The sequence below is a fragment of the Meles meles genome, chromosome 10, assembly GCF_922984935.1.
Source record: "Meles meles chromosome 10, mMelMel3.1 paternal haplotype, whole genome shotgun sequence".
NCBI lineage: Eukaryota > Metazoa > Chordata > Mammalia > Carnivora > Mustelidae > Meles > Meles meles.
In genome coordinates this window covers 16,027,501-16,054,924 of record NC_060075.1, presented here as the reverse complement: position 1 = coordinate 16,054,924, position 27,424 = coordinate 16,027,501, and the positions used below count along the sequence as shown (strand labels likewise).

At 41.4% G+C, this 27,424-nt stretch overlaps 1 protein-coding gene across 6 annotated transcripts in view; it reads right to left on the bottom strand.

The window, feature by feature from the left end:
• Positions 1 to 27,424, bottom strand: part of DGKI (diacylglycerol kinase iota) — a 445,797-nt gene that overhangs the window by 368,500 nt on the left and 49,873 nt on the right. Inside the window, exon 1 of one of the 6 annotated variants that reach the window (XM_046020803.1) lies at positions 11,362 to 11,443. The exons of the other annotated variants lie outside the window; for them this stretch is intronic. Within the exon in view, the coding sequence (XP_045876759.1) occupies positions 11,362 to 11,405 (44 nt within the window). The 5' untranslated portion in view covers positions 11,406 to 11,443. Of the gene's footprint in view, positions 1 to 11,361; positions 11,444 to 27,424 lie in introns of those variants that run through there. 6 annotated transcript variants of the gene reach the window in all.

Sequence of the window (27,424 nt, the reverse complement as noted above, 5' to 3'; positions counted from 1 at the left end):
AAGAAGCTTCATCACCTAGTGGCTGCACCCATGGACAAGACAATTAGCCCCTGAGTCTCAGTTTCTTCAGTTTCAAGATAAGGAGAACAATAATGCTATCTTTCCAGACAGCTTTAAGATGTCCGAAAAGGGGGGCGCCTGGGTGGCTCAGTTGGTTGAGCAACTGCCTTCGGCTCAGGTCATGATCCCGGACTTCCAGGATCGAGTCCCACATCAGGCTCCCAGTGCCTTGGGAGTCTGCTTCTCCCTCTGACCTTCTCCTCTCTCATGCTCTCCCTCACTCATTCTCTCTCAAATAAATAAATAAAATCTTAAAAAAAAAAAAAAAAAGATGTCCGGAAAGGCTCTTAGAAATGGTATGTGCTTCCTCAGCTGCCACTAGGCTTTCCTTCAAGCCGTAGGATACTTTTGGGCATGTAATTCCTGATGTGAAAGGGTCCAGAATCATGTCAGGAATCAAATGGCAGGAAGCATTAAAATAATCAGCACAGCGATGCAAGACTTCCCCAGAGGAACTGCTGAAAACTACTTATCCATAAATCTTACTTTCCTTATACATTTGATGTGAAGTTCATGATGAATGCCTAAGAGGAAGGTAAGCCCCTTGTGTCACTGGAATGCTCTGTAGAAAATAAAGCAACAACAATAACAAACAAACAAAACCTGAGCAACATAGACTACCTAGAGTGGAATTAGCAATGGCAGAAGGAGGCTACCAAGAAGAGACCTGAGAGCTCTCAGATACCGCCAGAAACCACATCTCTTATGGCCAGAAACCACATCTCTACAGAGCTGGTGAATTGCATATAGTTCCTGGGTGGGTGGGCAAATCCTGCTGTACCCGGTTCTTATTTTATCTGGGCGATCACCTCAGCTTTCATTCCCAAAACCCTGATCCACCCATACCTGAAGGCATCCTAAGGAATGTCTATGATGGAAATGTTCAAAGCTTTCTTCACTTTCAAGCCTATTTCAGTTTCTAGACACACAAAAAAGCTGAAATGTATATTTGCTCCTACTTGGGTGCCCAGAACTTCAATGACCCTACTTCTTGACGGGCCCATGTCAGGCTGGATCAGCTCAAGTATGAGATATAGGAAGGAAGGTGAGTCCTCACAGAAATCAGCTTGTCAGCCATTACCTAGGGTGGACCCTTAGCTCTTAAGCCTTTCTACATGTCTGTGGTTGTTGAAGTATATTTAGGTTTCAGGGGGAAGAAAAAGCACCAGTTTTTTTGTTTGTTTGTTTGTATTTTTAGCTTTCTGAAATAGGATTTGCCTTTCATGAGGAGTTATTTTTTTCTTCAGCAAATTTGACCTTTTTCTCTAATTTCCCTTCACACTCCTTTCTAGGCTTTGAGATAAAAATCCTTCTGTTTGAAAAACTAGAAAGCATAGAATGCTCAGGTCCATCATCACCCATTCTCAGGGGAGACCACTTCCTTCTCAAGGAAAATCACCTTTGCAAGTGAAAATGAAAACTAAGAGAGGATCCCTTGAGATCTCCTGGACTGGGGGAACCCTGCCTTTTACAAGGCCCACTGTCTGGTTCTGGGACACAGTTGTGACTTAAACGCTCAATGGGAGAGAAGTCGTCAAGAGAAAAGTGTTCCTCACTGACCTGCTTGGATGGTTACCTTCCTCTCAAGGCGACACAGGGGCACCTACCCACTCAAGAGCAGGTGCTCCTGTGTGTGAACTGTGAGCACTTGTCTGCTCCTAGTCCCCAGGGAGCCCTCCTTTCACAGAGCAGTTGTCAGTCTTCCCTAACAAGGATCAGAGCATGCTGTCCTATCTTTAACCGGTGAGGACAGAGTAGCCCGGGTCTGAGAACCAGAGCGCAGAGTAACGGGGTGTCTGACTGCTTTGGCATTTGTTCAGTGTTTGCACATCATCATAACATTTATTTTAAGCCTGTAAAGGTGCCAAGTGATAGCTCCTGGGCTGACTTTGATCAACTCCTATCACAAAGCCAGCGAATCGTTAATAGATATGTTTCGCTGCTCATCCCAGATGTGAACGGTGTCACTCTGGAACAGAGGATGTTTCCTAACGGGACCCAGCCGTACTCTGACTCCAGCCCCGGGAATCAACGTTTTTAAGAAGTTTCCCGAAGCACACCAGAATCGTTGTTCCAGATAAACAGACTCGGACACTTCAGTTTCGTAATTCAGAAGGAACGGTCTGCCCTCTTTTTGCCAAATATATACATTTTTTAAAAACCAGGAGAGGGTCAGGATGGTTTCAGTTGAACTTGTTTCCTGCACCCCCAACCGAGCATCACTTAGAACAGGAGTTAGAGACGATCTTGAAGTTCCTTTGGTTCATTTCCACCTACAGCAGAAGTGCTGGGCCATAGCGCCTATTCCTCCAAGCTCTGCTTAAACACCTCCAAAGGCAGGTCATTTACATCCCCAAAGGCAGTTTTCCCCCTACCACGAGAACCCATGACCAGGATGGCCTTTCCTCCTGGTTGGCCTGGGGTGCCCTTGACAGACAGGTGACAGTGGCATTTTACAGCTCATGTATTTGAAACTCAAGAAGCCCCCCTTTACCTCAAATGTCCTGGTTTGGAAGATAATACACCGGACGACCTTATAATTTACATACAGCACTGGATCAACGAGAAATCCCTTATCCTGCAACACAAAGATGTTCACAGTCTCATCTCATCCTACCTCTCTGGTCTCATTCAGAACTTTCTGCCATGCCTGCCCCACAGCGCACCCTGCACAGAAATGCTCTCCCTTCCCCACTGCACACACAAGGCAACTGAGGCACAGGCAGCAACTTGCCTAGAGTTTTACAGCTGATAAACAGTAGACAGTTTTCTTATCCATCCACAAATACCCAGTTCCAACGGTTTCTCCCAAGATAAGCAGAGGCCAGAGCCTCTCTTTGCTAATTGCTCTTCTCTAACAAATTCGTATTTGCTCTGTCTAATCAAAGGTACACCAGCAAGCACAAGTCTCCAGGGGCCGGCTAACCATCAACGGAGGGGTTTCGTCCTCGATCAATACTGGGCGGTTCCATTAATGCAGCTTTTCAGTTGCCTCATCTGATTTAGCAGCTTATATGGAGCTTTTAGTCAAACGAAACCTAAATGTCTTTTCTCTACCAGAACTACAGCCAGGAGATTTTTTTTTTCCTCCCATCATTATCATTGATTTTTTTTTTTTAACTTCCAAATAAGATTTTACATTTATCTCTTTGAAATGTCATCTCATTATTTTTAACCCAGCATTCCAGCATATCCAGATCATTTTGAGATCTATTTCTGTTATCGATTACATCGGCCATTCTTTCAAACTGGATGTCTGCTGCAAGTTTGAGAAACACGCTTCTAGTGTCTTCTTCCAACCTGCTGGCAAGTGACTGCTCAGGGCGAGTCCTGGAACTAGGAACCTCAAGATCATTTTACTGATGATATCCCGCCTCTGTGTGCTGTCAGTCTTCCAAGGAGCATTCCTGCAGAAAGTGCTTTCTCATGGACATTTACAGCCAGCCCACCCCAGCTCTCTGCCATGAAATGTGAACATGGTCATCTTCCTAGAAATGACGGGGCTGAATCACACCATTGAATAATTCACTTCTTTCCCAAGAAGGCTCTGAAGCCCCAAAGCAGTCCAGCCTTCCAACTAGCTAAGAGGAGAAAAATTCTTTATTGGGTGTTTTATCCTCAAGGCCTTAGCCATGTTTCCAAAAGAAGGTACACTTATACCTTAAGCTGATAGCTGATACTTATACCTCGGTATGATACAGAAAGGTTTTCAGAGTACATCCTTGAGAGGAAAAGGCCAAGAGAGGCCTGTTGCACAAGTTTCCCTGAATGTTGAATGTAGTTCCTGAAATCTCACTTCGGGTCCCTTTCTTTTACATATGAAGATCTTTAGAGAAAAGAGCTAAGAGATCATATGGGACTTAGAATCCTGGGAGAAAAGGAAGAAAGATACACATCAAGAAAACTCAACCAGGAAGGAAGAAAAGTGAGACCACCCATTGTTCTGAAATAATGACCGTGGGGTTCTCCAAACTAACAGGAAAATGAAACAAATTCCAAAACCACATTTTTTTTTTCAATCATGATGTAATCAGGCTTTCATTAAGCATGGCCTATTAACATGGTATTCATCTCTGCTCCCTTCCCAAGCTACAAGGAAAAGTAAAATGAATTAAAAAAGGAAAACTGCACAAGGACAAAAAGAAAAGGAAAGGTGATAACAGTAAGAAAGACATTCAACAGTCTTCCAGAAGATGGAAATTGAATAAACCAAGACATCACTTACCTATTAGAACAAAGAAAGCTAAAACTCTCCAAGAGCAAAGTCAAAGAAAGACAAGCCAGTTACTACTGCGGGTCTTTGAGGGACTGCAGAATTGGAAGCAATACCATGAACTCCCATGAACTCAATACCATGAACAAGGTGCAGAGAAGCTTCCTGAACCCCTCCTGCTCCCCACGCAGCATGTGACCAGGCCTTCCCCAGCAGAGCAGGAAAGGAGGGATTTTCCTGTAAGAAATTGAAAAGGCAGAGGTGCCTGGGTGGCTCATTGGGTTAAGCCTCTGCCTTCAGCTCAGGTCATGATCTCGGGGTCCTGGGATCAGGCCCCAAATCGGGCTCTCTGCTCAACAGGGAGCCTGCTTCTCCCTCTCTCTCTGCCTCCCTCTCTGCCTACTTGTGATCTCTTTCTGTCAAATAAATAAGTAAAATCTTAAAAAAAAAAAAAAACAATTGAAAAGGCTGTCCTCAGGAACTAGGAACAGAAGTGGGGAGGGCTCACATGATGGCGGGGGGGGGGGGGAGGCGCCCACAGTGGTAAATGTGAGCCTGGAAAGGGAGAAATGAGTGAAAGTCAATGCGGATTGAGTTTTTTCTGTCCCCTGCCCCAAACTTGGCTCCCACAACCCCTGCAGCAGCCACGTGTTCCCAGGAACAAGTCTGGAAGATTCTGTTCTGGAGAATCTGACCTGCCCATGGGAAAAGCTCCCAGATGATAACTGGGGATCCTCCAATGGAACAGATTTGAGTCCTAGGTCACTCCGCAAGGAGGTGCACTGGCTGACAAGTCCAGGCTACCCTCAGAGTGTAGCCTTTCAGCTCCTTAAAAGCCTCACTTCTCTGCATGAACTCTTGGCCACAGATCTCCCAACACTGGAGGAAAACCACTCATACAAAGTCAGGAAAAAGGAAAAGAAAAATAAAGGGACATGTGAAAAAGAAACATTGGCAAATGAAAGTCAACAGAAGAGTCAAAAAATGATAAAGTTGAGGCAATCTTCCAGAACATTGGCCAAAAGAAAATGAAGTAGTAAAGATCAGAAATTCGGAGGTTTAATTCAGGACACACAAATTCCAGCTAACTGGGAGCTCCAAAAGTAAACAAAGGCAGTCATAGGTGGCTCAGTGGGTTAAAGCCTCTGCCTTCGGCTCAGGTCATGATCCCAGGGTCCTGGGATCGAGCCCTGCATCGGGCTCTCTGCTCGGCAGGGAGCCTGCTTCCTCCTCTCTCTCTGCCTGCCTCTCCGCCTACTTGTGATTTCTGTCTTTCAAATAAATAAATAAAATCTTAAAAAAATAAAAATAAAAAAGTGATAATGTGAATATGGCTCCTCTAGGATTCGTCTTGGTAAAAACCTGGAAATTTACAGAGCGTGGCAGTTAAAAGCAGATTCTAGAGTTATATCTACTTTGATTTGAAGCCTGCCTCCACCATCTACTACCTGTCTGACTTCAGAAAAAGTTATGTAACCCACGTCTCAGTGCCCACATCTGCAAAATGGAGAACAATAGTAAGTTCACAGGTTGTTGCTACAATTGTAAGTTGTTATAATTGTTATAATACTGAGTTCACAGGTATTGAAAGCTCTTAAACCGTGCCTTGCGCCTAGGAAGTCCCCAATAAGTGTTAACTACTATTTAAAATGTTATATAATATCACAGTACGAATAGTACAATCACTAATTTAACCCAAAACTTTGATGCACATATTGGACAAAGAGAGAGGAAGAGGAAGTATGTCAGATGACACACTGGGATGTTAGTCTAAAACCAGATCATTCAGAGGAGGAAGGCGGTGTAGAGCATCTACACCAGGCAGGCAGATAAGGGAACAGTGACAAACACGTATTCAGAAATGCAGAGGTAAATACCAGAAGGAACAGTGAGAAGCGACAGTTGCTGCCAGGGAGAGCAGGACTCAGTGGTGGGGATGGGGAGAGCCACATTAATAGGAAGAGTTTATTTTCCCAGCCACTTAAAAAAACACACTTATATTTAAGTAACCTTATCGCACTGGGTTGGAAGCAGAGGGGTAACAATAGAGGAGTCTCATGAAGCAGCTTCTTCAAAAGCTAAGCACTGACTCAGAGCAAAAAATATCTTTCCAGCTGCTTCAAACAGAAAGTAAGCAAAGGGCACGTTTCCAAAGGAAAGGGAAGGTCCAGACCTGGTGTGCAGGCCCCAGGCAAAAATCCTGCTGTGCCTTGGTGGGCCGAGGTGCCCTGACTTTTCCCTCCCTCCTCAGGACCCGCCTCTTGTTCTTGCCTTCCACCTGCCAAAGCAGACCTGCCCTGGGGGCCTCCTTCCCATCAAGGGACAAGAGAATAGCCGCAGCGTGATTGAATGGCTGTTAAATTGTGCTCTCCTGTCTTTCGAGTTTTTCTATTTTAAATGGTCCATATGGTGGTTTCATCAGAGAAACTCTTGCAGAAAAAGTATTCCCTTTAAGAGATACAATGTTGGGCACTCTGTCTTCTCTCTGAGAGGCACATTGTAACAGGGAAGAGGCGCCTGCAGATGAAAATACCAGTTAATAGAAGAGATTTCTGAAGAAGTCAGAAGGGCAAGAAAGACAATTTTGTTGTCTTCCAAAAAAAAAAAAAAAATGGGAAAGGGGTCAGGAAATTCTGCGAAAAGGCAGCATTTCTGGGGAGTGAGTATTCATTCTGATTAGGGGCCTGACTACATGATAATAATCACACTTTCTGCTTCTGCCACTTTCAGGGGCAACATCGAGAACCAGGGCAGAAGAAGCCAGAGCTTATTAATTGGGGTGAATAAACTTGGGCTGAGGTAAGAATCCAGCTGCGGCTGTTGAGGGCAAAGTCTTTTTTTTTTTTTAATGTTTTATTTATTTATTTGGCAGACAGAGATCACAAGTAGATAGAGAGGCAGGCAGAGAGAGAGAGAGGGAAGCAGGCTCCCTGCTGAGCAGAGAGCCCGACGTGGGACTCGATCCCAGGACCCTGAGATCATGACCTGAGCCAAAGGCAGCGGCTTAACCCACTGAGCCAGCCAGGTGCCCAAGGGCAAAGTTCTGTAAAAAAATTTCGACCCCAGACGTACCGGAAATTTTGGAGTCAAAATGATCTCAGCCAAAGAAATGGGTTTAAAGTGAGCTGTAAAGAATGGTTCAATCAGGGAAGAAGAAAGCAGTACTAGTCACGGGTTAACAACAATGAAATATTAGGTTTTTTAAAAAGTAATAAATTATACCCAGGTGGATTTTGATAAAATATTTCCAGAGTTTTTAAAGTTTATTTATTTATTTAAAAAAGTAATATTACCATAGAATCTTGGAGTTAACTGAAAAGACACGGATAGTCGCCTACGGCACCTGTGATGGTAGGCAAGCCGTGAATGAAATCCTGAGAGGCTGAAGGCATATATGATCATTAACTTCCGTTTTGATACAATTCTGCTTTTTATTCCCAATCTGAGTTTATGTTTTAGTTTTGGAATTAATGACATCAAAGAGTTTCTTTTTGCATAAATCAAACATCAAACTCTTCCTGAAATCTGTAATAAAGGTGGGTTCTGGTGCATTATACAAGTTGCAAGTATTTTTAGCTTACTGGAAATCACAAACCCATAAAATTAAATAAGCCAAAGCGCCTTCTTTGTACAAAGGTAAGTAAATTTCCCTCCAACAAGACAAAGGAAGAGATAGACAACACAAAACATGAGTGTTTTTATATGAGTGACATTTTAATGATATCTTTCAGTGATATTCCAAAAATCAAAAGTGACTTGGTACACTCTGATGCTACGTGAGTGATGGGGCTTTGCTCTTTGTTCATTACGTGCTGAACAATCTGATGGATTGAATTAAATGTGTCTAACAGACCCTGGATGGGTTTGGAAGCTTTGTCAGGAAAACCTGAAGTACCTAGCCCCCAAGATTGCTGCTCAGCTTGCCTCCAACTCAAGCTGGAAAGACCTTCTAATAACAAGAAGCCATTGTTCCTGGGTGCTCCAGACTCACTGAAAAGCAGTGGAAACCTCTGGGTGTAGACACAGGAATGGGCAGCTGTGGGCTTTGGGAAACAAAGAATGTCTTGGTACTGACACAGTCTTGTTCCGAGTTGTGATTTAGAGCCTCTCTACGCTGTTGTGCACGTGTGCCCTGAGATGAAGGAGCAAAATAAGACTTGTGACTGGTTTCATGCCTCTCTCATTCATTCTGGGATCCTCCACGTTGGGAAAATGAAGAGAAAATCTCATCTACTCTTTTTCCATCAAAAATGAAAAGGTGATCATTAAAACACTGGTGAGATATACTCATCATAAAAATAGAAAATTTTCAACTATGAATGAAATGTCTGGGGAGGAAGATCTTTAACTTCATGGTTATGTCTCTGTAAGCCAGAATCATGCTATTTAAATATGCCTCCGGTCTGTCTCTCCAACTAGACTGTGAACTCACCAGTGAGAACTTAGCCCTTATTCGTCCTTAGACTTAGATGACAAGCACAATGTCTGGCACAAGGCGCTCAACAGATTTTACTTTAACTGAACTGAGCCTACTTAAGGGAGGTAGCAAAAAAGAGAAAGAAAGGAAGGGAGGAAGGAAGGAGGGAAGGAAGGAAGGAAGAAGGGAGGGAAGGGAGAAAGAAGAAAGAAAAAGAAAAAGAAATGTCATGCATGCATACATCTGATCAAGAAAGCATACAGTATGACTTCTAAGGAACAGCCGAAGTCCTGAGACCTGCCGCTGCTGGTCCTCCTGCCCAGAGGCAACCACTCCTAACTGTGAGAATTTGTCTTAAGGTTTCATTACATTAATTGTTCATGCAAAAAAAAAAAAAAAAAAGGAGAAAACAAGGATGCCAGTTTCAAATTATTCATGTCTCTTTACTTAAATAGGCCGAAAGTATTTGGAAACACAGCCAGCAGTGAGTGGTTCCAAGTTGCTGTATACACGCATTTAACAAACATATATTGTTCACACTGAACGTGGTGGCATTTCTGTTTTCATACTTTTATTAGCGGAGACCAGCTTTTTCCCGCTCAGGGCGCAGAAGGCAGAAGTCAGTGCAAGCCTAGAATTAGTGGGGACAGAGCACATCAGAAGCAGACAGTGGGGGTGGAGAGGAAGGGTGAGTCAGTGTCATAATGGGATAAAGTGCTCAGAGTTCATGCTGCAGGATGGGGAGGCCGCTGAGGCACAGATCCGCTCCCCTTTGTACTTTCTTTCAGCAGGTGCCATTCTGTACATGATGGAACCCACAGGGCAGTGGACCTGCACCCCCATGTACACCTGCAAACTGTCTACCACAGCAGCTCCACGGGCTGTGGAATGGTCCTCTTATTTTGAACCAGTAAAATAATCTGCAAAATCCCTTGGAATTATTTATAATGGGGTTTCTCTGACATTAGTAAGGACAAAAGTAGGAGCATAAAATGAAGCCTCATTTACAGCACATAATGGTAAGAAACCCTCTGCAAAGACATGACAATTTGGGAAAATCCTTACTCTGATCAGAGTGAATAAATATGATTAGCTGGCAAAGATGCTATTAGGCTATTTGCCAGAGAAACAGATTACTGCTTTATAGAGTCAGCCTGAGAAAGTGACCTGACCCCCAGGAAATGCTGGCACCCCGAAATGGTGACTCTGAGGGCCCCTCTCCCCCCTCATGGAGCCTCAGGAGATCCAATGGGACACATAGGAACTTGGAAACTAGGTATTGATCAGAGAGCGGGACTGAATGGGTGGCTATTTGCTGAGAAAAGGCAAAAGAGACCAGTTCAAAAAAAAAAAGAATTCTGTTAGCAGAATCCAGATTTCGATACTGCAGGAAAATCACCTCCCTAAATTGGAGAAGAAACCAAAGACTCAGGAAGACAGACTAACAATAACAATCAAGAAAAGAAAAATGGTGAAACCGATGTTCTCCAAATGCTTAGTATGAGCCGAGATTTTATAGAACTAATCTGAATTAACCCTCACTCCAATACTAACTGGTAGGCATTATTTTCATTTTCTTGATGAGGACACTGAGGCTTCTAGAGTCTAAGATGTGACACAGTGACTCAAATCTAAAACTGTTGGACACTAAATCCATGTTCCTTCTATGATGACAAAGAAGATGTCTAGAAGATGAGGAAATCACATCTCTAAGCGCATAGACATTATGTACAGTAACACTTCCGAGGTTTACAAACTAAGTCTGCCTCCACGAAACGTGACCAGACTTCTTTCACTCACGGCAACTTCCTTTCTTACCTGAGAGCCTTATAGTATTTCCAAGTGGGTGACTCTTTGGGGCCAATTTTTAAAATTCTTCTAGATTCTGGTGAGAGGATCTTTGACATTCCACTGCAATTTTAGTTCGAAAAAAGTGAACTTTGCTTTACCTAGCACTTAATGAGAACAACACGTGTGATTAAGTCTTCTGGTGCATCCGTGCCCTGGGCTGGTGTCTCCAGACATCACTGACTCTGAGAGGTGAGAACACACACTCATCTACCCCTTGAAGACAAGTTCATGAGCAGTGACCCAGGGTCTGACACAGCACACTCAGCGGACGCATTGCTAAGATCGTAGGGGAAAGTAATCGCTATTTCGAACAAGCCAAATTCTACTTTATTACAAAAACAACGTAGTGAAGCACACACAGCATTTCATAGTGGCCTGTGTGTGGGCTGCATGTAAACTCTCCAACAGATTCCATATTGAATCAAAAAGAAATGAGCTAACGTGAAAAGCACAGTGAAAACAGTGTCACCGTTAAAAAGGAGGAATGAGCTTCAGCTCCAATTGTCCAAATCTTTTTTTTTTTTTTTTAATCAAGCTTTGGAAAAGGTCAGTCAAAGGGAGAGTTATTTCAGAAAGTTACATGTTGGTGACTCTCACAGAGTGAAACGAGGAGCTTTGGTGCAATTTCCAATACACCGAATGGTCAGCTCTGAAGGATTTCTTCCCCTACCGTAAATAATATTAAAATGCTCACCTTTCTGTGCATGAATATAATAAAATCACATCCACTCTTCTGCTGCGTGTCCATGCGTCTGCAACAGGTACACTTACCATTACCCTCCCCCTCCACACCCAAGAAAAACATAAAATTGAACCCAACCTTCCCCTCATCCAGGGGTGTTTTTCTTTCCAGCGGTCCCACATGTCGGAGTTGCTGGTAGTAACCGAGGACTCACGGGTCACCTTTACCAAATGGCATCTCCTCCAAAAAACAAAACAAAAACGAAAAAAAACACCTGATTTGTGAGGAAAACTGGCCTCCCAGGTAGGACAGCAGCTCCACCTGCCTCCCTCCCTCCCTCCTCTTCTGTCCCCGACCCCTGGTGCTCAGATCCTCTAGGATAAGGAAGTGGGATGGGCTTACTGATAAAATGAGAAGGCCCCCGCAGGAATCAAGATTTCTGTGATGTCATGGAGCAGGATAAGTGGCTGCTAACCACTTCTGAAAAGACATCAAAACTCCATCAGACTTAAGCAATGCTCAAGTCTTTCCATCCAGCAGTGTTTCCAAGCAGATCTGCACACAGCCTTGCTTCTTTTTTTTTGCTTTTTTTTTTTTTTAAAAAAACACACTAAGCTGACTCAGATACACAGGCAGAAGAAGTTCTCTGACTCACTTCTCTCTTCCTTTCTTTCTTTCTTTCTTCTTTTTTTTAACCCCATGATTTCTGGAAACGTATGCTTCACTGAGGATTAGTTCTTCCTACATAAGGGAGGAAAACCAGTTGAAAATCCCACAGAGTAGCTTGTGATCTTTAATGCTCAGAAGAAAATGCAAATGCAAACTATCCTTGGAAAGACAATGAGGAACAACAAAAGCTGTTCTCCAAGTTTGACAGACAGATGCTCAGTCCAGGCAAGTGAATCCTGACACTTGTGTGGACCTGCAGCCTTTCCTCTTCTCCCTGAGTTTCTACACAGGGACCTCTGCCATTCCTAGCTCTTGCTTACCTTGCTGTGCCCCTGACTTGGGGTCTGTGGATGCATAAGTGCTTGGGTACACACACACACACACACAGAATTTAATACAAGGTTGGTATATAAGATTATATACACCAGTACAACAATACCAGTTGTTAAATTATTTAAATACTTCCATATTAATTTGGAAACAAATCCTATGCTTACTGAGTTTACAAATCACTCAAGGACTCTGCCCAGTGGTGGCCACAGAGACAGGTGACAGGGCCAGGGCCCAGAGACCGGCAGCGATGAGACAGAGAGCAAGCAGCCTCTAGTAAGGCACTGGACTGGGGGCTAGGACACCAGGCTCCCACATCCACACATTCAGGTGCAGGTCCAGCCACCTTCTGGATACAAAACCCTGGGCTCGATAACCTGATGCTTATCCATGCAAGGAGTAAAATGTGGAACAGATTCAGGTATTTCTCTATTTCTTTTTTTTTTTTAAGATTTTATTTATTTATTTGACAGACAGAGATCATAAGTAGGCAGAAAGGCAGGTGGCGGGGGTGGGGGGGGAGCAGACTCCCTGCTGAGCAGAGAGCCCAATGCGGGGCTTGATCCCAGGACCCTGAGATCATGACCTGAGCTGAAGGCAGAGGCTTAACCCACTGAGCCACCCAGGCGCCCCACGTATTTCCCTATTTCAAATCATGGTTCATCTAGCACTATCACTCAGCTGCAGACAGCTGCACCATGCCCACTAGAAATCAAGAAATGCTTTGGAAATTATCATAATGATTTGATAAATGATTTGCCCTCTAACTTATAACTCTTTGCAGTCATATATCGTTAGTTTACTCAGAGACTAGAAGAGGATGTATTTTTAAGTGCTGAATTAAATATATTTATTTATTTCCCATACCAGTCAGCAAATATTTTCATCATTATCTCGCTATATATCAGTGCATGTGTGCATTCATAGATGCTTAAGAAAAAATATGGAAAGACACACAACACAACAATGCAGTTACCCCTGGGGGTGGGAGAAGGGGCCTATTTGGGGCAGGTGTATTTAAAGGAGAAACTTTCTATTTTTACTCTCTATTGTCTATTCTATATGAATAATCCATTTGTTGTTTTTGTAACTACAAGGTTTTTTAAAAGGAGCGTACACCTCTATACACGCTTACAAACACGGAATCAACCATTTATGATCAGTGCAGGTGAACCTAATGGATGAAGTGGTGTGTCACTGTTGTAAAGTGTGATCAAAGGAAGGTCCAGGTGTACTGTGGGGAGGATTGAGGGAAAAGCAGAACGAACACAGAAAGGTAAATTTCACAGATTAATGTAAGAGCAGAAGAAGGAAAAAAATGCAAGAGAAAAGGGGGAATAATGAGCTCATCATTAATTACAAGGAAAGCCCTTTGAAAAACTAGGAGAACTTTCTAACTTAGTTGATGCACAAGATGGTGGTATGGAAGACTGTGTCACTGTAAGAAAAAAATGTAAGTGGAAAAGTCACTGCCCACCAAAAATGACTTACATGAAAGCAGTGTTTTAAATTGGGATTCTACCAAGAAAGAATCCATTTAAAAGTAAGTAATGCCTACATGATTATATAAAAGAAAGAAGGAAGGAAAGGAAATAAAAGGAAAGGAGAGGAGAGGGGAGGGGAAGGGAGAGGAGGGGAGGGGAGAAGAAAAAGAATGTGAGAGAGAGAGAGAGAGAGAGGGAAAGAGAAAGGAAGGAAGGGTGGGTGGGTGGAAAAAGAGGAAAGAAAGGAAAAGGAAAAGAGAAAAGACAAGACAAGAAAAGAAAAGAAAAAAGAAAAGAATAAAGGTGGATGGATACAAGTAAATGTGCAAAGATTTTTGGCTCCCTGTGTCTCACAAGAGCATCAGCTATGGCTAAGTTTCTGTCAGTGCTCCCCTTTGTGGTGGGCCGACCATGAAGATGAAAGCTTCAAGAGGCTGCTTTATTTCTGAAGTCATTATCAGCCTTTTTCTTTTTTCTTTGTGTCCACAGCACTTTAAATCATATCTCAACAGGTGAAATGTTTTGAATCATTGGCTCTTTATTTTGTCATTGCTTTCTACTCATAGATATCCTTTATTCTTTTTAAATATATGTATTTATAAATACAAAGTTATAAAGTATAGGATATAATAACACACATAATATAAAATATATTAATATATAATACATAAACAACAGTGTTATAGAGTATTATTATTTATATTTATTGTTTTTATAATTAAAGCTAAAACAAAGAGTATAAACCCACATACACACTTATAAACATGCAATCAACTGTATATATTTTTAGACATATTTTTGCTCTAGATATATATATGTATGCATATTGCTCTAGATAATTGAGGTATTTCTGCAGTTCTAAACTTTATCTTGTTAATTTCATATTGGCATTTAAACATCCAGACCTATGAGTAAGAGGACTGGGAGAAAATATTTTGGGATGGTCAAATACCTACAATTTATAATGCAACCATAACTGAACTACATAACCCATCCATCCTCCTGTCTTTCCTTCACATGAATGCAAGGTGATGGGTAATCAAACATAAGACCCTATTCTCAAGGACCTCACAGCCTTGAAAGTTGAGATGACAAATAAGGGGTTGAACAATTACATACAAATTGACAAGCTTTGTGATACTAAAATGTAATGAGAACAATGGGAATATAAGAAAGCATAAGCATCCCAATTTGGGGAAGTTTTTCTTAAGGGTTGATACTTTGTGCTGACTTTTAAAGGACCTTAGTGGTTAGCCAGGCTATGAAGAAGGTAGAGGCATTTGAGGCCAGGACCATGATGTGTGCAAAGAAGGGGAAATTTTTAAGGGAAGGGTATATCCAGAGAATGCCAAAGGGTTCAAGAAAGTCAGAAAGCACATGGGATAAATACATTGAATCTAGAAAAAGAAGATAGGAAAACAATGAGGAACAATGAAAGCAACGTGGAGCCATTGATGGGCATTAATTTAGGGATTGGTTTGCTCGAGTTTGCTTTTTTTAAAAGATTTTATTTTTAAGTAATTTATTTTATTTTATTTTTTTTTAAGATTTTATTTATTTATTTGACAGAGAGAGATCACAAGTAGGCAGAGAGGCAAGCAGAGAGAGTGAGAGGGAAGCAGGCTCCCTGCCGAGCAGAGAGCCCGATGCGGGACTCGATCCCAGGACCCTGAGATCATGACCTGAGTTCGAACTCACAACCCCGAGATCAAGCATCGCACGCTGACTAAACCAGCCAGGCAGCCCTCGTGTTTGCGTTTTTGAAAGCTCACTCCAGGGACACCAGACAAGTAGATGAGTGGAGGTGAGAGGGGAGGCCATGGAGGACTGTTCCATGGCAGCTGCTGGGCTGTCTTTTGCTAACAGCCCGGCACCTTGGGCACATTGGGCATAACTGTTGCACGGTTGTGTGCAACAATGACGAAATCTTGACAACTAAAGAAAATATTACTCAAAAGCACCGAAAAGTGACCAAGGTCAGGCAAAAACTGGAGCAGAGATAACCATTAAAAGGCCATGGATAAAATGTGCAAATTTACAAGTTCTTGCCTAAGGGAACTCCCAATCCACACAAAGTTGGGGCTACAGAAAACCACAACTTCCTTACTTGACGGAGATGTCAGATGATTTCAGGGAAGGCAGAAGGGTGTAGGAAAGTTAGGAGGAAATGTTGGACAGGAGTAGGTCACAAAGGAAGTAAATCCTAAATCTGCAAATCTCCAAATCGCAGGCTAACCAATAAATTATGCATGCAAATTAACCTATTGAGTCAATGCAACACTGATCACAGTCCCAGGGCTTTTTTGTTTTTGTTTTGCTTTTCCCCAGCAGGGTTTTTCAGATAAAAGTTGACATGCTAATTCTAAAATCTAATTGGAAATGTAAGTGTAAAGAATCTAGAACAGGAAAACAATCTTGAAGAAGGAACAAAAATAGGAAACTTTGAAACCAAAGCAATTCCATAAAAGAGAGTCTTTTCAACGAATTATGCTGGAACAGCTAGATACCCAGGTGGAAAAAGAATGAGAGTCAACTGCTGTTTCATACTACATGTGAAAATTAATTCAAGATGGATCACAGGTTTAAACCTGAAAGCTTATATATAAATCTTATAGAAGAAAACAAAGAATACCTTCATGACCTGAAGATAAGATAGAGTTCTCTCAGACAAGATATAAAAAGTGATACCATAAAAGAAAAATTAAAAGTATCTGCTTATTAAAAATAACATTAGGAAAAGGAACAGGTATGTATCAGATGGGGAGAACATATTCACCAAATATATATCTGATAAGGGATTTATACCCAGAATTCTTTTTTAAATCCTAAAACTCACTAATAAATTTTTTTAAATAATAAAAATAAGCAAGAAATGCTTGGACAAGCCCTTTACAAAAGTAATTACATGAATGTCCAATAAGAAATAATGCTTTACAGTATTAGTCACCAGGGAAATGCAAAATAAAACCACAATGAGATACTATTACTCACTCACCAAAATGGCCAGACTTAAAGACTGACAGCAAATAATCAGTGAAGATATGGAACAACTAGAACTCTTGTACCTTGCTGGTAGAAGTGAAATGGTACTTTTGGAAAAACAACTAGCAGTTTTTTATAAAATGAACATTATTCCTACCCTTTGATCCTCAAATTCCACTGTTAGGTATATATCCAAAAGAAATGAAAACATTGCCTTGCAAAAAGACTTCAAGACTCTTCAGGGACACAATATGCAAAAGTTTTCAAATGTCCATCAACAGAAAGTTCACACACAAATTGTAATTTATTCATGTAATGGAATAATCTTCAGCAACAATAAGGTGTGAACTACTAATACAGGCAGTGATATAGACGAATCTCACATATACTATGCTGAGTGAAAGATGTTGAACATGAAAGAATATATACTGTATTGCAGATATGTGAAATTCTAGAACACACACAACTAAACTAGGTTTTTAAGAAAATCGAATGGTTTCCTCTGAAGGGCAAAGCTGGACTAGAAAGGGACTGGGAAGGGAGGAAGGAACCATCTAGGAAGATGTCTCTTCATCATGGTGTGGGTTTTATGCTATGAAGGATGGGCTATGGATTCATGAATCCAAACCCAAAATTTATTCCCTTCGGTGTTTATAAATTTTACTTTAAAAAACAAGATCTGCAAAATCATCATGTAGAAAGTGGGCTGAAGTATTATGTTGATAACTGTCAAAACCAGGTGATGGCTATATGACATTTCATTATATTATTCTGTATGCTTTGTACATATTTGAAATGTTCCAATACAAATTCTTTTAAAAATTTAACTGTAGCAATTCAAGTGACAGCTGATGAAGGCCTGAATGAAGAAAGCAGCATTGAAGTGAAACAAGCTGAATTGAGTCTGCTACCCAGGTGATTGGGGACTGAAACTGAACCTGTGTGAGAGGTAAAAGAAAAGGGGAAATTCAGATTCCAAATCACCCAAAATAGAAAGGTGTTTTCATATAGCTGGTTTCCATAATGGTCCTCTATGTTTAAAAACATTATTTTGAAAAGTGTCCATAGATAACACTAGATTGCTAAAGGGGACACCCATGGCACATAAGGGCTTAGGAACTTCCAGATGGAGGTGCCTAGGTGGCTCAGTGGGTTAAAGCCTCTGCCTTCAGCTCAGGTCATGATCTCAGGGTCCTGGGATCGAGCCCCACATTGGGCTCTCTGTTCAGCAGGAGCTTGCTTCCTCCTCTCTCTCTCTCTGCCTCTCTGCCTACTTGTGATCTCTGTCAAATAAATAAATAAAATCTTTAAAACAAAAAAAACTTACAGATAACTCCCAGGTTTCTGATTTGAGCAACTAAGTGGAATTTCTAGGTGCCATTTATTAAGACTAAAGAGAAATTACATGAAAATGAATGGATGAACAGTGGGGTTCATAGTAATGTTGTGAGTTAAGTTTGTAACTTTTGATCAGAGAAACCCAGTAAGCTGTCAGATATATGGTCTGCATCTCAGGAAGAGGTCTGGACAGCAATCAGATTGGGAATCATTAGCATGGAGGAGACGAGTCTTGTAAACTGAGCTCCTGTGAGACACACAGCTTCTCATGTAAGGATGTACCATCTACGTAGAAGGTACACACAGAATCCTCACAAAGACTACCTGGTTCCACCCTTGTCATCCCCTACTTCCACCCTGGATGCAACCAGTCCTACTTCCATGTAACCAAAATCTCTACAACCAGATGGGAATGTTTAAAAGAAACAAGGAGAGAATAGTTATATATACGCAACAAGATGATCCAATGAATGTTCTCTCTGAGACATCAAGAAACAGCAGATTGTACATTTTCAAAGAGGATGCTTGAGCTGTCTCCCATGGAGCGAGGTGTGGGCTATGTGCTGGAGACAGCCATCCCAGGACTGGCCTAGCCACCGTCCAAAACATCGCAGCAGACCGTAGAACCTTGGTGCTACCGGAATCCTCAGGGTTGAGAAAACTGCAGCCAAGACAGCAATAGCATTGCTCTTGTCTCAGGGGACTACAAATATGAGATCCTTAGCAATGAGGGTGGGAAGGCTATAAAGACTCCAAAGAAGAACTCCAAAGAGAAAAATCCAACTTTACACACCTGTGAGATTCAGAGAGCACTAACAGTAGAAGGATACATCGTCACTAGCCAGGTAGGGGCTGAACGGTTTACTCCCTCCTCCTCTCTGCCAGCCCAGCGCCAGCTTGGGAGGGGTCTGCAACAGAGGTCAGCAAACAGGAGACGAGGTGAAAAGGCACCATGGAGAATGAAAGAGGAAGCTGACCACCCTCTTCCCCCGGACTGCAGCAGCCTGTGCAGGCCCATGTTGGGGGAGGGAAGAGGCTTGATTCCAAGATGAGAGTTTTTATTAGTGCCTGGCTCTGGAAGTTTTAGTTCCTGAATTAGTACAATGATTTGCAATGGAAAGGTTTTTTAATTCCTAAGAGTGGCCAGCAGACCCAGGGAAGGACAGGCCCAACATGCAGGTTTGAAGAATGAATAGAAGGAGAAAACTAGGCTGTTTTATGATTATATCCCATATGTTGAGTTTAGAAACTCCAAGTGAATCTTGAAGAATCATGAATCTAATGACTCTACTTCTTTTGGTCACATCAATCCTTTGGAATCTTTTTTTTTTTTTCTTTTCTCCAAATTATTAATCTTTTACTCAAAGCAAGAAATCATGCTGGCCCTGTGAGGATATGATAATAAGCAGCTCCTCTTTGGGCTGCTTCCTTCTCACCCACAAGCCTCTGATGATACCCAGGTCTCCGCTGCCCACCCACATTTCCTTTACTCTTGGACCTGTATTGCCGACTGCTTACTAGACAATCCATTTTGATGGAGCTCATCTTAAGCTCACTATGTCCCAAGAGGAAACTTGTAATCTTTTCAAATCTCCATGTTCAATCCAATCTGCTCTCTCCCTTCATTATCTACCATCCCACCCACCGATAACAGAAAGATCTTTCTAAATCAGAACACTCAAGTTGATACTCTGAAGTTTTCAATGGCTCCCAGTCTACAAAATCCAACCTCGTTGACATAACATCTCTTGATGGGTCTGACCCATACCTCCAGACTATTCCAACACCACTCAGCTGCATATTTTTAAACATCCCCTGCACACAACCAAGGGCTCTCTCACCACCATACTCCCAGTCTTGCTGGTCCAGAGTTGTTTGGAATGCCCTACCCATTCCCACGGCCCTAAATGGAAAATGCCATTTAGTCTTTGAATCAGTCCAAATGTTGCCTCCCTTGCAAAATCTCTCCTCTGATCTCCAGGCTGGAGAGTTAAGTGAGTTGCTTACTTCTGTGTTAGCATTGATCAAATTTTATTTTAATCACCTCAGTGCATAACAGTTTGCCCTTCCCTATGCCGCCCAACAAGACAAAACAATGTTCTTTGACCAAAACCCCTCTTTTTGTATGCTAGCACGATGCCTGGTATAGCGTATGTCCTCATAAATATTTATTTAACTGAATTACAGTGAAGTGAATTAATGACTTCAAGGAATTTGTAATTTAAAAGAAGAAATGAGAACAGAGTCTGTCTTACTCATTTCTACCACAGAGTAGGCCTCAGTATAAGAGTGGTGAAGAAATGAATAAAAGATCAGATAGAAAGCAGGGTATCCTTACGAATGGAGCAGATAAAGACTACAGAAATTTAATGGAGACAGACAGGACACCTTTTTTTTTTTTTCTGTTCGTTTCTCATTCCAGTACCCTACACTGCAAAGCTTAAAATAAATGAATGCAAATGGGTTGGAAGTGGGAGAGGTTTTCTTAAAAAAAAAAAAAAAATGAAATAAAAATAAAAAGACTACCACCCACTAGCCATGCTACCCTCCCACCAGAATGACTATAGTTTTAGCATCCATAATAGGATTGTTGCAGTTTTGAGAATGTTGCCATGGTAACCAACCTCAGCCCTTCCCCTAATATAAGATAAAATTTAGCAAAAGAAATAAATAACATACTCCCATAGAAACATTATCAGACCTCTCCATATAAATAACCTGGGTAATTAAATGTTTCAAAACAGAATATTTAGAGAGCTGTGGGAAAAAAAAAAAAAAAGAAAAAGAAAAAGAAGAAAGATTCTACAAAGTTTATTTTTAAACAAAGGGGGGAACAAAATCACAAAACATCAGCTGGAATACTTGGCTCCCTACATGGTTTCAAGGAGTCACAGTTTCCAAACTTGCCTGGACAAGAACCACAGAACAGAGAATCACAACTCTGTATTTTGTTGTACAAGCAACATTCCTACCAGGAACTTTCAGTCCCTATTCTGAGGGGGTAACGGGGAGCGCTCCCCTTTTTGGATTCCCCCACATAAACAAGGGCACTTGCAAAACATCTGTAGCAGTCCTCCGCCGTACTATGGCCTAGATAACATCCACACTCCCTTTTCCTTTCAAGAATTCTCTAGATGACTTGTTAATCAACAGCAGGGGTCACAGATCTGTTCCATCAAGGGCCAGCAGTAAGTGTTTCAGGCTTTGCAGGTCATATGATCTCTGTCACAACTACTAAACTCAGCTATTGAGGTACAAAAGCAACCACAGAGAGTACACGCGAATAAGCACAACTGTGTTCCAATAAAACTTTATTTACTAAAACAGCCAGCCTGATCAGCCCCAAGGGTGAGAGTCTGCTGACTCCTCTCTGTCACACTTACTCCTCGTAAACTCACAGTTTCTGTGTATCATGGGAACCACTGTCCCCACTATCTTCATGAGAGCAGGAAAGCCAGGCCCACCCAGTACGCCACGCTCAAAGGAAAGCACCAAGTAGAGTCGTATGGGTGCTCCTAAGACTGATCTGGAAATGGCTGTGAATAGGCTCTGTGTGAGAGCTTCTTATTGTGTGAACTTCCTCCTAGAAAAATATTAAAAGCCAACTAGAAAGCCATCTGTCAGGGAAGGGTAGGTACAATATTCCCTACAACCAACTGGGTGCTGTTCTACTTTAAAAGGAGAAGAAGCCCCACCGGCTGGCCTGGGGCCCAGGGATGCATCTCTACTCAACAGCAGCAAATGATTATCGGTCTGAAGCCTGGAGCAACTTCAACCGATTTGCAAATCTGGATGATTCTCTGAAGTTCCTTTAAGTTCTAGAAAGAGACTTGGATGCAGCTGGCGAAACAGAAAGTACCAGACTCAGGAGATGGATGGTTATGATTTCAGCTTTTCCTTCAAGTAGTTGTGTTACGGGCCAAATCCCTGAAGGACTGTCTTATCATCTGTAGAATGGGTGTAACAGTGCCTGTTGCTGGCCTTGCTGAGGATGAAACTAGGAAACTATGGAAAGCATGTGCTACAGAGTCAAGGATTCAACTGTGTTACCCGCATTCCCTTCCAGAGAGCAGATGAACTTCCAGCGTTTGGCTTAATTTTATTTGTTCTTCTAGAGGGAATACACTCGGGTCAATGTTGCTATAGTCCAAAGAAGAACTTTTTTTTCTCCTGGCAAACTGCAGCAGAAGGAGCCAGAAGCAATACTTAAACACCTCATTAACACAGAAATCAGTCCAAGGGAGTAGCAGCATGTGACAAGCATCTCATCTCTGAACTCATAAGTCCCCCCACCCTGCTTCTCCCTATCCCTCTCTGTAGCTACAGGCATCTCTCTGCTTCTGAGTGCATATTGTCCTCTGTTCTTTTCCTTCTTCAAATCCATTCTATTTCCCCCCCACTCTGTTTCCTGCCTCACCTATCCCAAATGGGCATGATAGGAAGTATATGCATTTAGTGGTTTCATAGTCCCTCTCAGATAAGCTAAATTAGGTTGCTCTTTCTTAAGGGTGCCTGATTAATTTTTTCGGTGAGTCAGTTGCCCTGATATAGATTCTCTACCCATGGTCAAAAACCTTTGTAGCAAATCTCTTCCAAAAGGCTCATGATGATGAAGCATTAAAGAAAAGACTGGTTTAATGGCAAAAGGCAAGCCAACTTTAAATAGAAGGATTCAAGGGAAACTGAGTCCCTTAAAATGTATAAGACCCTATAAGATTCCTTGGTTATGAAAACCAGCCATTACCCCATGTGGAAACTTCTCTTTTCTATCACGAGATTCTCTGGTGATACTTGAAAAGAACTTTCAGCTTCTTGGAAAGAGATGCTAGATAACTCTCTGTTTTACTCTCCAACTTGCCATCATGTGGTGACAGGGGTGGGATAAGTTTCTGACTTTTGCTCAGGAGAATATATTATCTTCATGGTGGGTGAAAAATAGAAGCGAAAATGAACTACTCAATCCTTTCCCCCTTGCTTCAATTTTCTGTCAAATAATCAAGAAACCTCTAGAGATTCAGGCTCACACACAAATGTGCAGTTCCATGTATTTCAGCCACATGAAATAGAGGACTTCAGCCACAACTCATTAATTTGGTTGTACCAAACACTTCAGTGGTCATTCAGAGAGGACGAACTATTTAAAAGGGCTGGATTACATATGGCAGAGAATAACGGGTATCTTTCTCAGTGATAGCAGTGCTTTGAGGTGTGAGCCACAGGTTGAGAAGACATTAGTTTACCAATTAACACATATATTTACTGAGCATCTAATATAAAACACAAACAGACAGGGAGAGCTGGCTTCAGGAATTACCAGTATAGAGATAGCAACCATTGGTATGGGAGTAGATAAACAGAGAAATAGAAAGAGAGATAAAGTTGGTTTGGAGAGCTAAAGATGAGAGATAAATAATCACTTTCCTCCAACTCTCTACTGGGGTATAATATTTATCATAGACATCAACAGTAAAATGTGATTTTACTTAGAATCAATATTTTTCATTCCTACATTGACAAATATTTTCATTCCCATTCATCAAACATTTATTATATGTCTATTACAAAAAAGCACTGAGTTGGGTGCCGATTTGGAGGAACAGAAGTGTTACTTGACAGCACCAAGAGATCCCTTCTTCCAGGAAACAATAGCTAATCACTACAATTTACACTTAATACTTACTCTGTGCCAGGCATTTACCTAGGCAACCTAGAAGAACTAACTCATTTAATTCTTACCACTGGCTTATGACAGTGGTAAAGAATAGTTGTCACTACTACTGTTGCACCAGGTGGTTTCACTCTGTTCTCCTTTCTTCTTTCTCTTTAATATCAGACCCAAGTTGCTTGATAAGATTTCTCTCCTTTATAAAATCAGGAACTTCCAATAGCAACTACCCACCATCCTGTAGACCTTGGTCCACAGCCACCTGCCTTCCTCCCTAGATTACGAAAACACCTACGGGGGTCTATCTGACTCCATTCTCTTCCCATTCCAATCCACCTAGGATTATTTTAATCACTGTCAAATCCCATTTTTCACATTTCATTCCCCTGCCTAAGATCCTACAACATACAAAAAATTGAAATGTGCCACTACTATCATTTTTCTCCATTTTTTTTCTCCTTAACGTGTGATTCTCATAACACATTCTCACTCAAATGTAGCCATATCTAAAATATCCAGGAAGATTTTAGAGGACTTTATTTTCTGGAGTTTGAGCATAGTTTTTAAATTTTTAATCATTTTTCTAATAACAGCCCCCAAATAAGTCTCCTTCCACTTCCACATGCCTTACTGAAAATTATCCAACAAATTTAAATACAAACTCCTCCTTACTTATCAAGGTCCCCATCACTGGCCCATATCCTAAGCAATCCGTATCAGCTCCCAGAATTCTTATATAAATCCTCATCTCCAGTGAAGCTGATCTTCCCACTGTTTAGTTTGCAAAGAATTTATACAGTGCCTACTCAATGCCAGTCACTGTGGACATATGTACAAACAAGACAAAATTTATGCCCTCAAAAATTTTACAATTTGAAGATCTACTACATAAGATAGAGAATCCCCACCTCTGTAGGCTGGCCCATATTCTGTCACCTACCTACATGCATTCACCTCCTTCCCTTCCTTTCCTCAAAATTCAACTCAAATAATGCATTTCTGGACCACTTCAGCTAACACACCAGCTCCCTCTCTGAGATTCTGGAAGCTCAACTCTTTATCTTCACTATAAAAAAATGCAAGAAGGACAGACGGTGCAAAGACTGGTATTCTCTGAAGTTTTAGTAAAGCAGATGACTACATCTGAGGTTTAAGTTGATAAAAATCAACATGAAAGAGACGAGGCTGGTCAGTTACAGGAATCTTCCCAGGACAACCACATAAAGATGTAAATATGCTATAGGCTTATACTTCTCAAACTTTACTGTGTGCATAAATCACCTCGGTAAGAAGCAGATTCTGATTCAACAAGACTGGAGTGGGATCTGAGACTCTACATTTCCAGCACGCTCTCAGGTGGTGCTGACACTGTGGTTCTTAAGCTACATATCACGAAGCAAGTCAGCAGCAGGTACTTCTCAAGGGTCCCCAACCAATAGTTCACGATCAGCCAGTCAATTCTAAAGCCTCAGTGTCACAGTTCTGTTCTGCAGCTTTATTAGGTTTCCCAGCTGAGATTTCCACTCAAACTTTATTATCAGCCGGCAAGGGTCCCTCCTCCTCTTTTGTGATCTCAAGACTTAAGGGAAATATCTCATCATGGTGGCTCTTGTACACAGAGAGATGAGGCACAACATTCCCCTAGAGACATAAATATCAGTCTCCCCAGAATGGAAACAAGAACCAGACTTAGTCATCCAGCTATATCCTTCTAGCACACCCATTTCCATTTTTCTGGTTCTGCACTCACCAAACAACTTTCTGGTCTAAAATCTGTGTCTCAGAAGCAGCCCTGATATCAAGGGCACTCAAGAAGAAGAAACACTTAATAGAGTGGTACTCCATCAGAGCCATGAGAGCAGTGGTAAAATAGTCAAAATAACATTTTCAGAATTCTGTATGTTCACCAAGTAATGGAAAGAAAAATGGCTGTTTCTCTAGAGGAACAGTGAGCTACATGGCACTTCGTTTTCCTCTTTTCCCATCTCTGTCTCCCTCTCCCTAGCACTGCAGTAGCCTTGAAAACCAGCAACTATAGAAACATGGCAGCTGTGAAAAACAGTGGTCTGCCAGTTATTTGAGAGAGTAAAAGAGGTCTGGAGCTCCCCAAAAAGCCCCAAGTTCAGAGAATTTTCACTATTATCTGGAAACTCCCATCCACTGGATTTATCTTTAGTTGACCCAAGTCAGATATTATTAAGTGAGGAAGTCCCTATCTTCAGAGTGTGTTTCCAAAAGAATCAGAAACTATTTAGCATCATGGCTGCTTGAGGTGGTGAAACCAGTTGGGGCAAACAGGAAGCCACCAAAGAAACTTGAAATAAATATCTGGGAAATGAGATGTCCGCAGAGAGCTTTGGAAAGTTTTGAGACATCCCTGGGAATCTAGAAAGCCATATGTATGTGCAGGGATGTGCATATTCTCGGGAAAGACCTAAGAAAGCCCTCATCTCTCACCTATGGCTGGCCATGCAGGAGATGAAGGCTATGGCAGAGTTGTCCACTGCCAGAACATTGAAGGCAAACCCCAATTTACATACATATATCTATCTGTAGCAAAAGGGTGGGGGATTTATTAGTTAGGAATTTAAGGAAATCTATGCCAACTCATTAGCTGACCACACGCTAATCAGATGCTACATACAACAACAAATATAGACGTTAAAAATTAATTAAGTCACTAATCAAATAAACAGCTCTGATAACAACTGTTACAGTATACTGTATACCAGCAGCAAAACAAACCAGGTGTGGGGGCATGGAGACAATCTGATTTCCAGACAGGTCTCCTGAAATTATTTTAAAAACCCAGTTTCCAGCAAACAAACAAACAAAAAAATGGCACACATAATGACATAGGAAAGTATGGCCCATAAACAGGAAAAAAGAATCAAGAGAAACTATTCCTGGAAATCTCAGATGTTGGAGTTACTATAAGTATGTTCCAAGAACTAAGGGAAATCTTACCTAAAGAATTAAAAGAAAATATGAAAATGATATCTCACCAAATAGACAATATTAACAAAGAGATAAACACTATGAAAGAGTCAAATAGAAATGTTAGAGTTCAAAAATACAATCATATCAATGAAAAGTTCATTGGAAGGGACCAACAGCCCAACTGAGTGGGGAGAAGAAAGAACTAACAAACTTAAAGACAGGTCAGTTGAGATTATCCAATTTGAGGAACAGAAAGAGAAAATAATGAAGAAAAACAAACCAAGCCTCAGAGACTAAGACATGGACATTATACCAGCATATGCAAAGTGTGAGTCCCAAAAGGAAATAAGGGAGAAGGGCAGAAAGGATAGTTGAAGAAATAATGACTGATAATGTTCCAAATTAATCTATTAATATTAATAGATTAGGGATAGATTAATAGGGAATATTAATCTACATAGTCAAGAAATTCAGCAAACTCCAAGTAGGATAAACTCAGAGACCCACATCTAGATAATCATACACTGCCAAAAACAAAAAACAAATAGAATCTTGAAAACAGCAAGAGAAAAATGGCCCATCACATGCAAGCAATCTTGAATAACATGAACAGTTGACTTCTCATTGGAAAATGCAGAAACCAAAAGCCAATAGGATGACATGTTATTAAAAGAGCTGAAAGAAAACGATTGTCAGCAAGAATACCAGATTTGTGGGTGCCTGGGTGGCACAGTCGATTTTGGTTCAGATATGATCTCAAGGTCCCGGGATCGAGCCCCAATTCAGGCTCCCT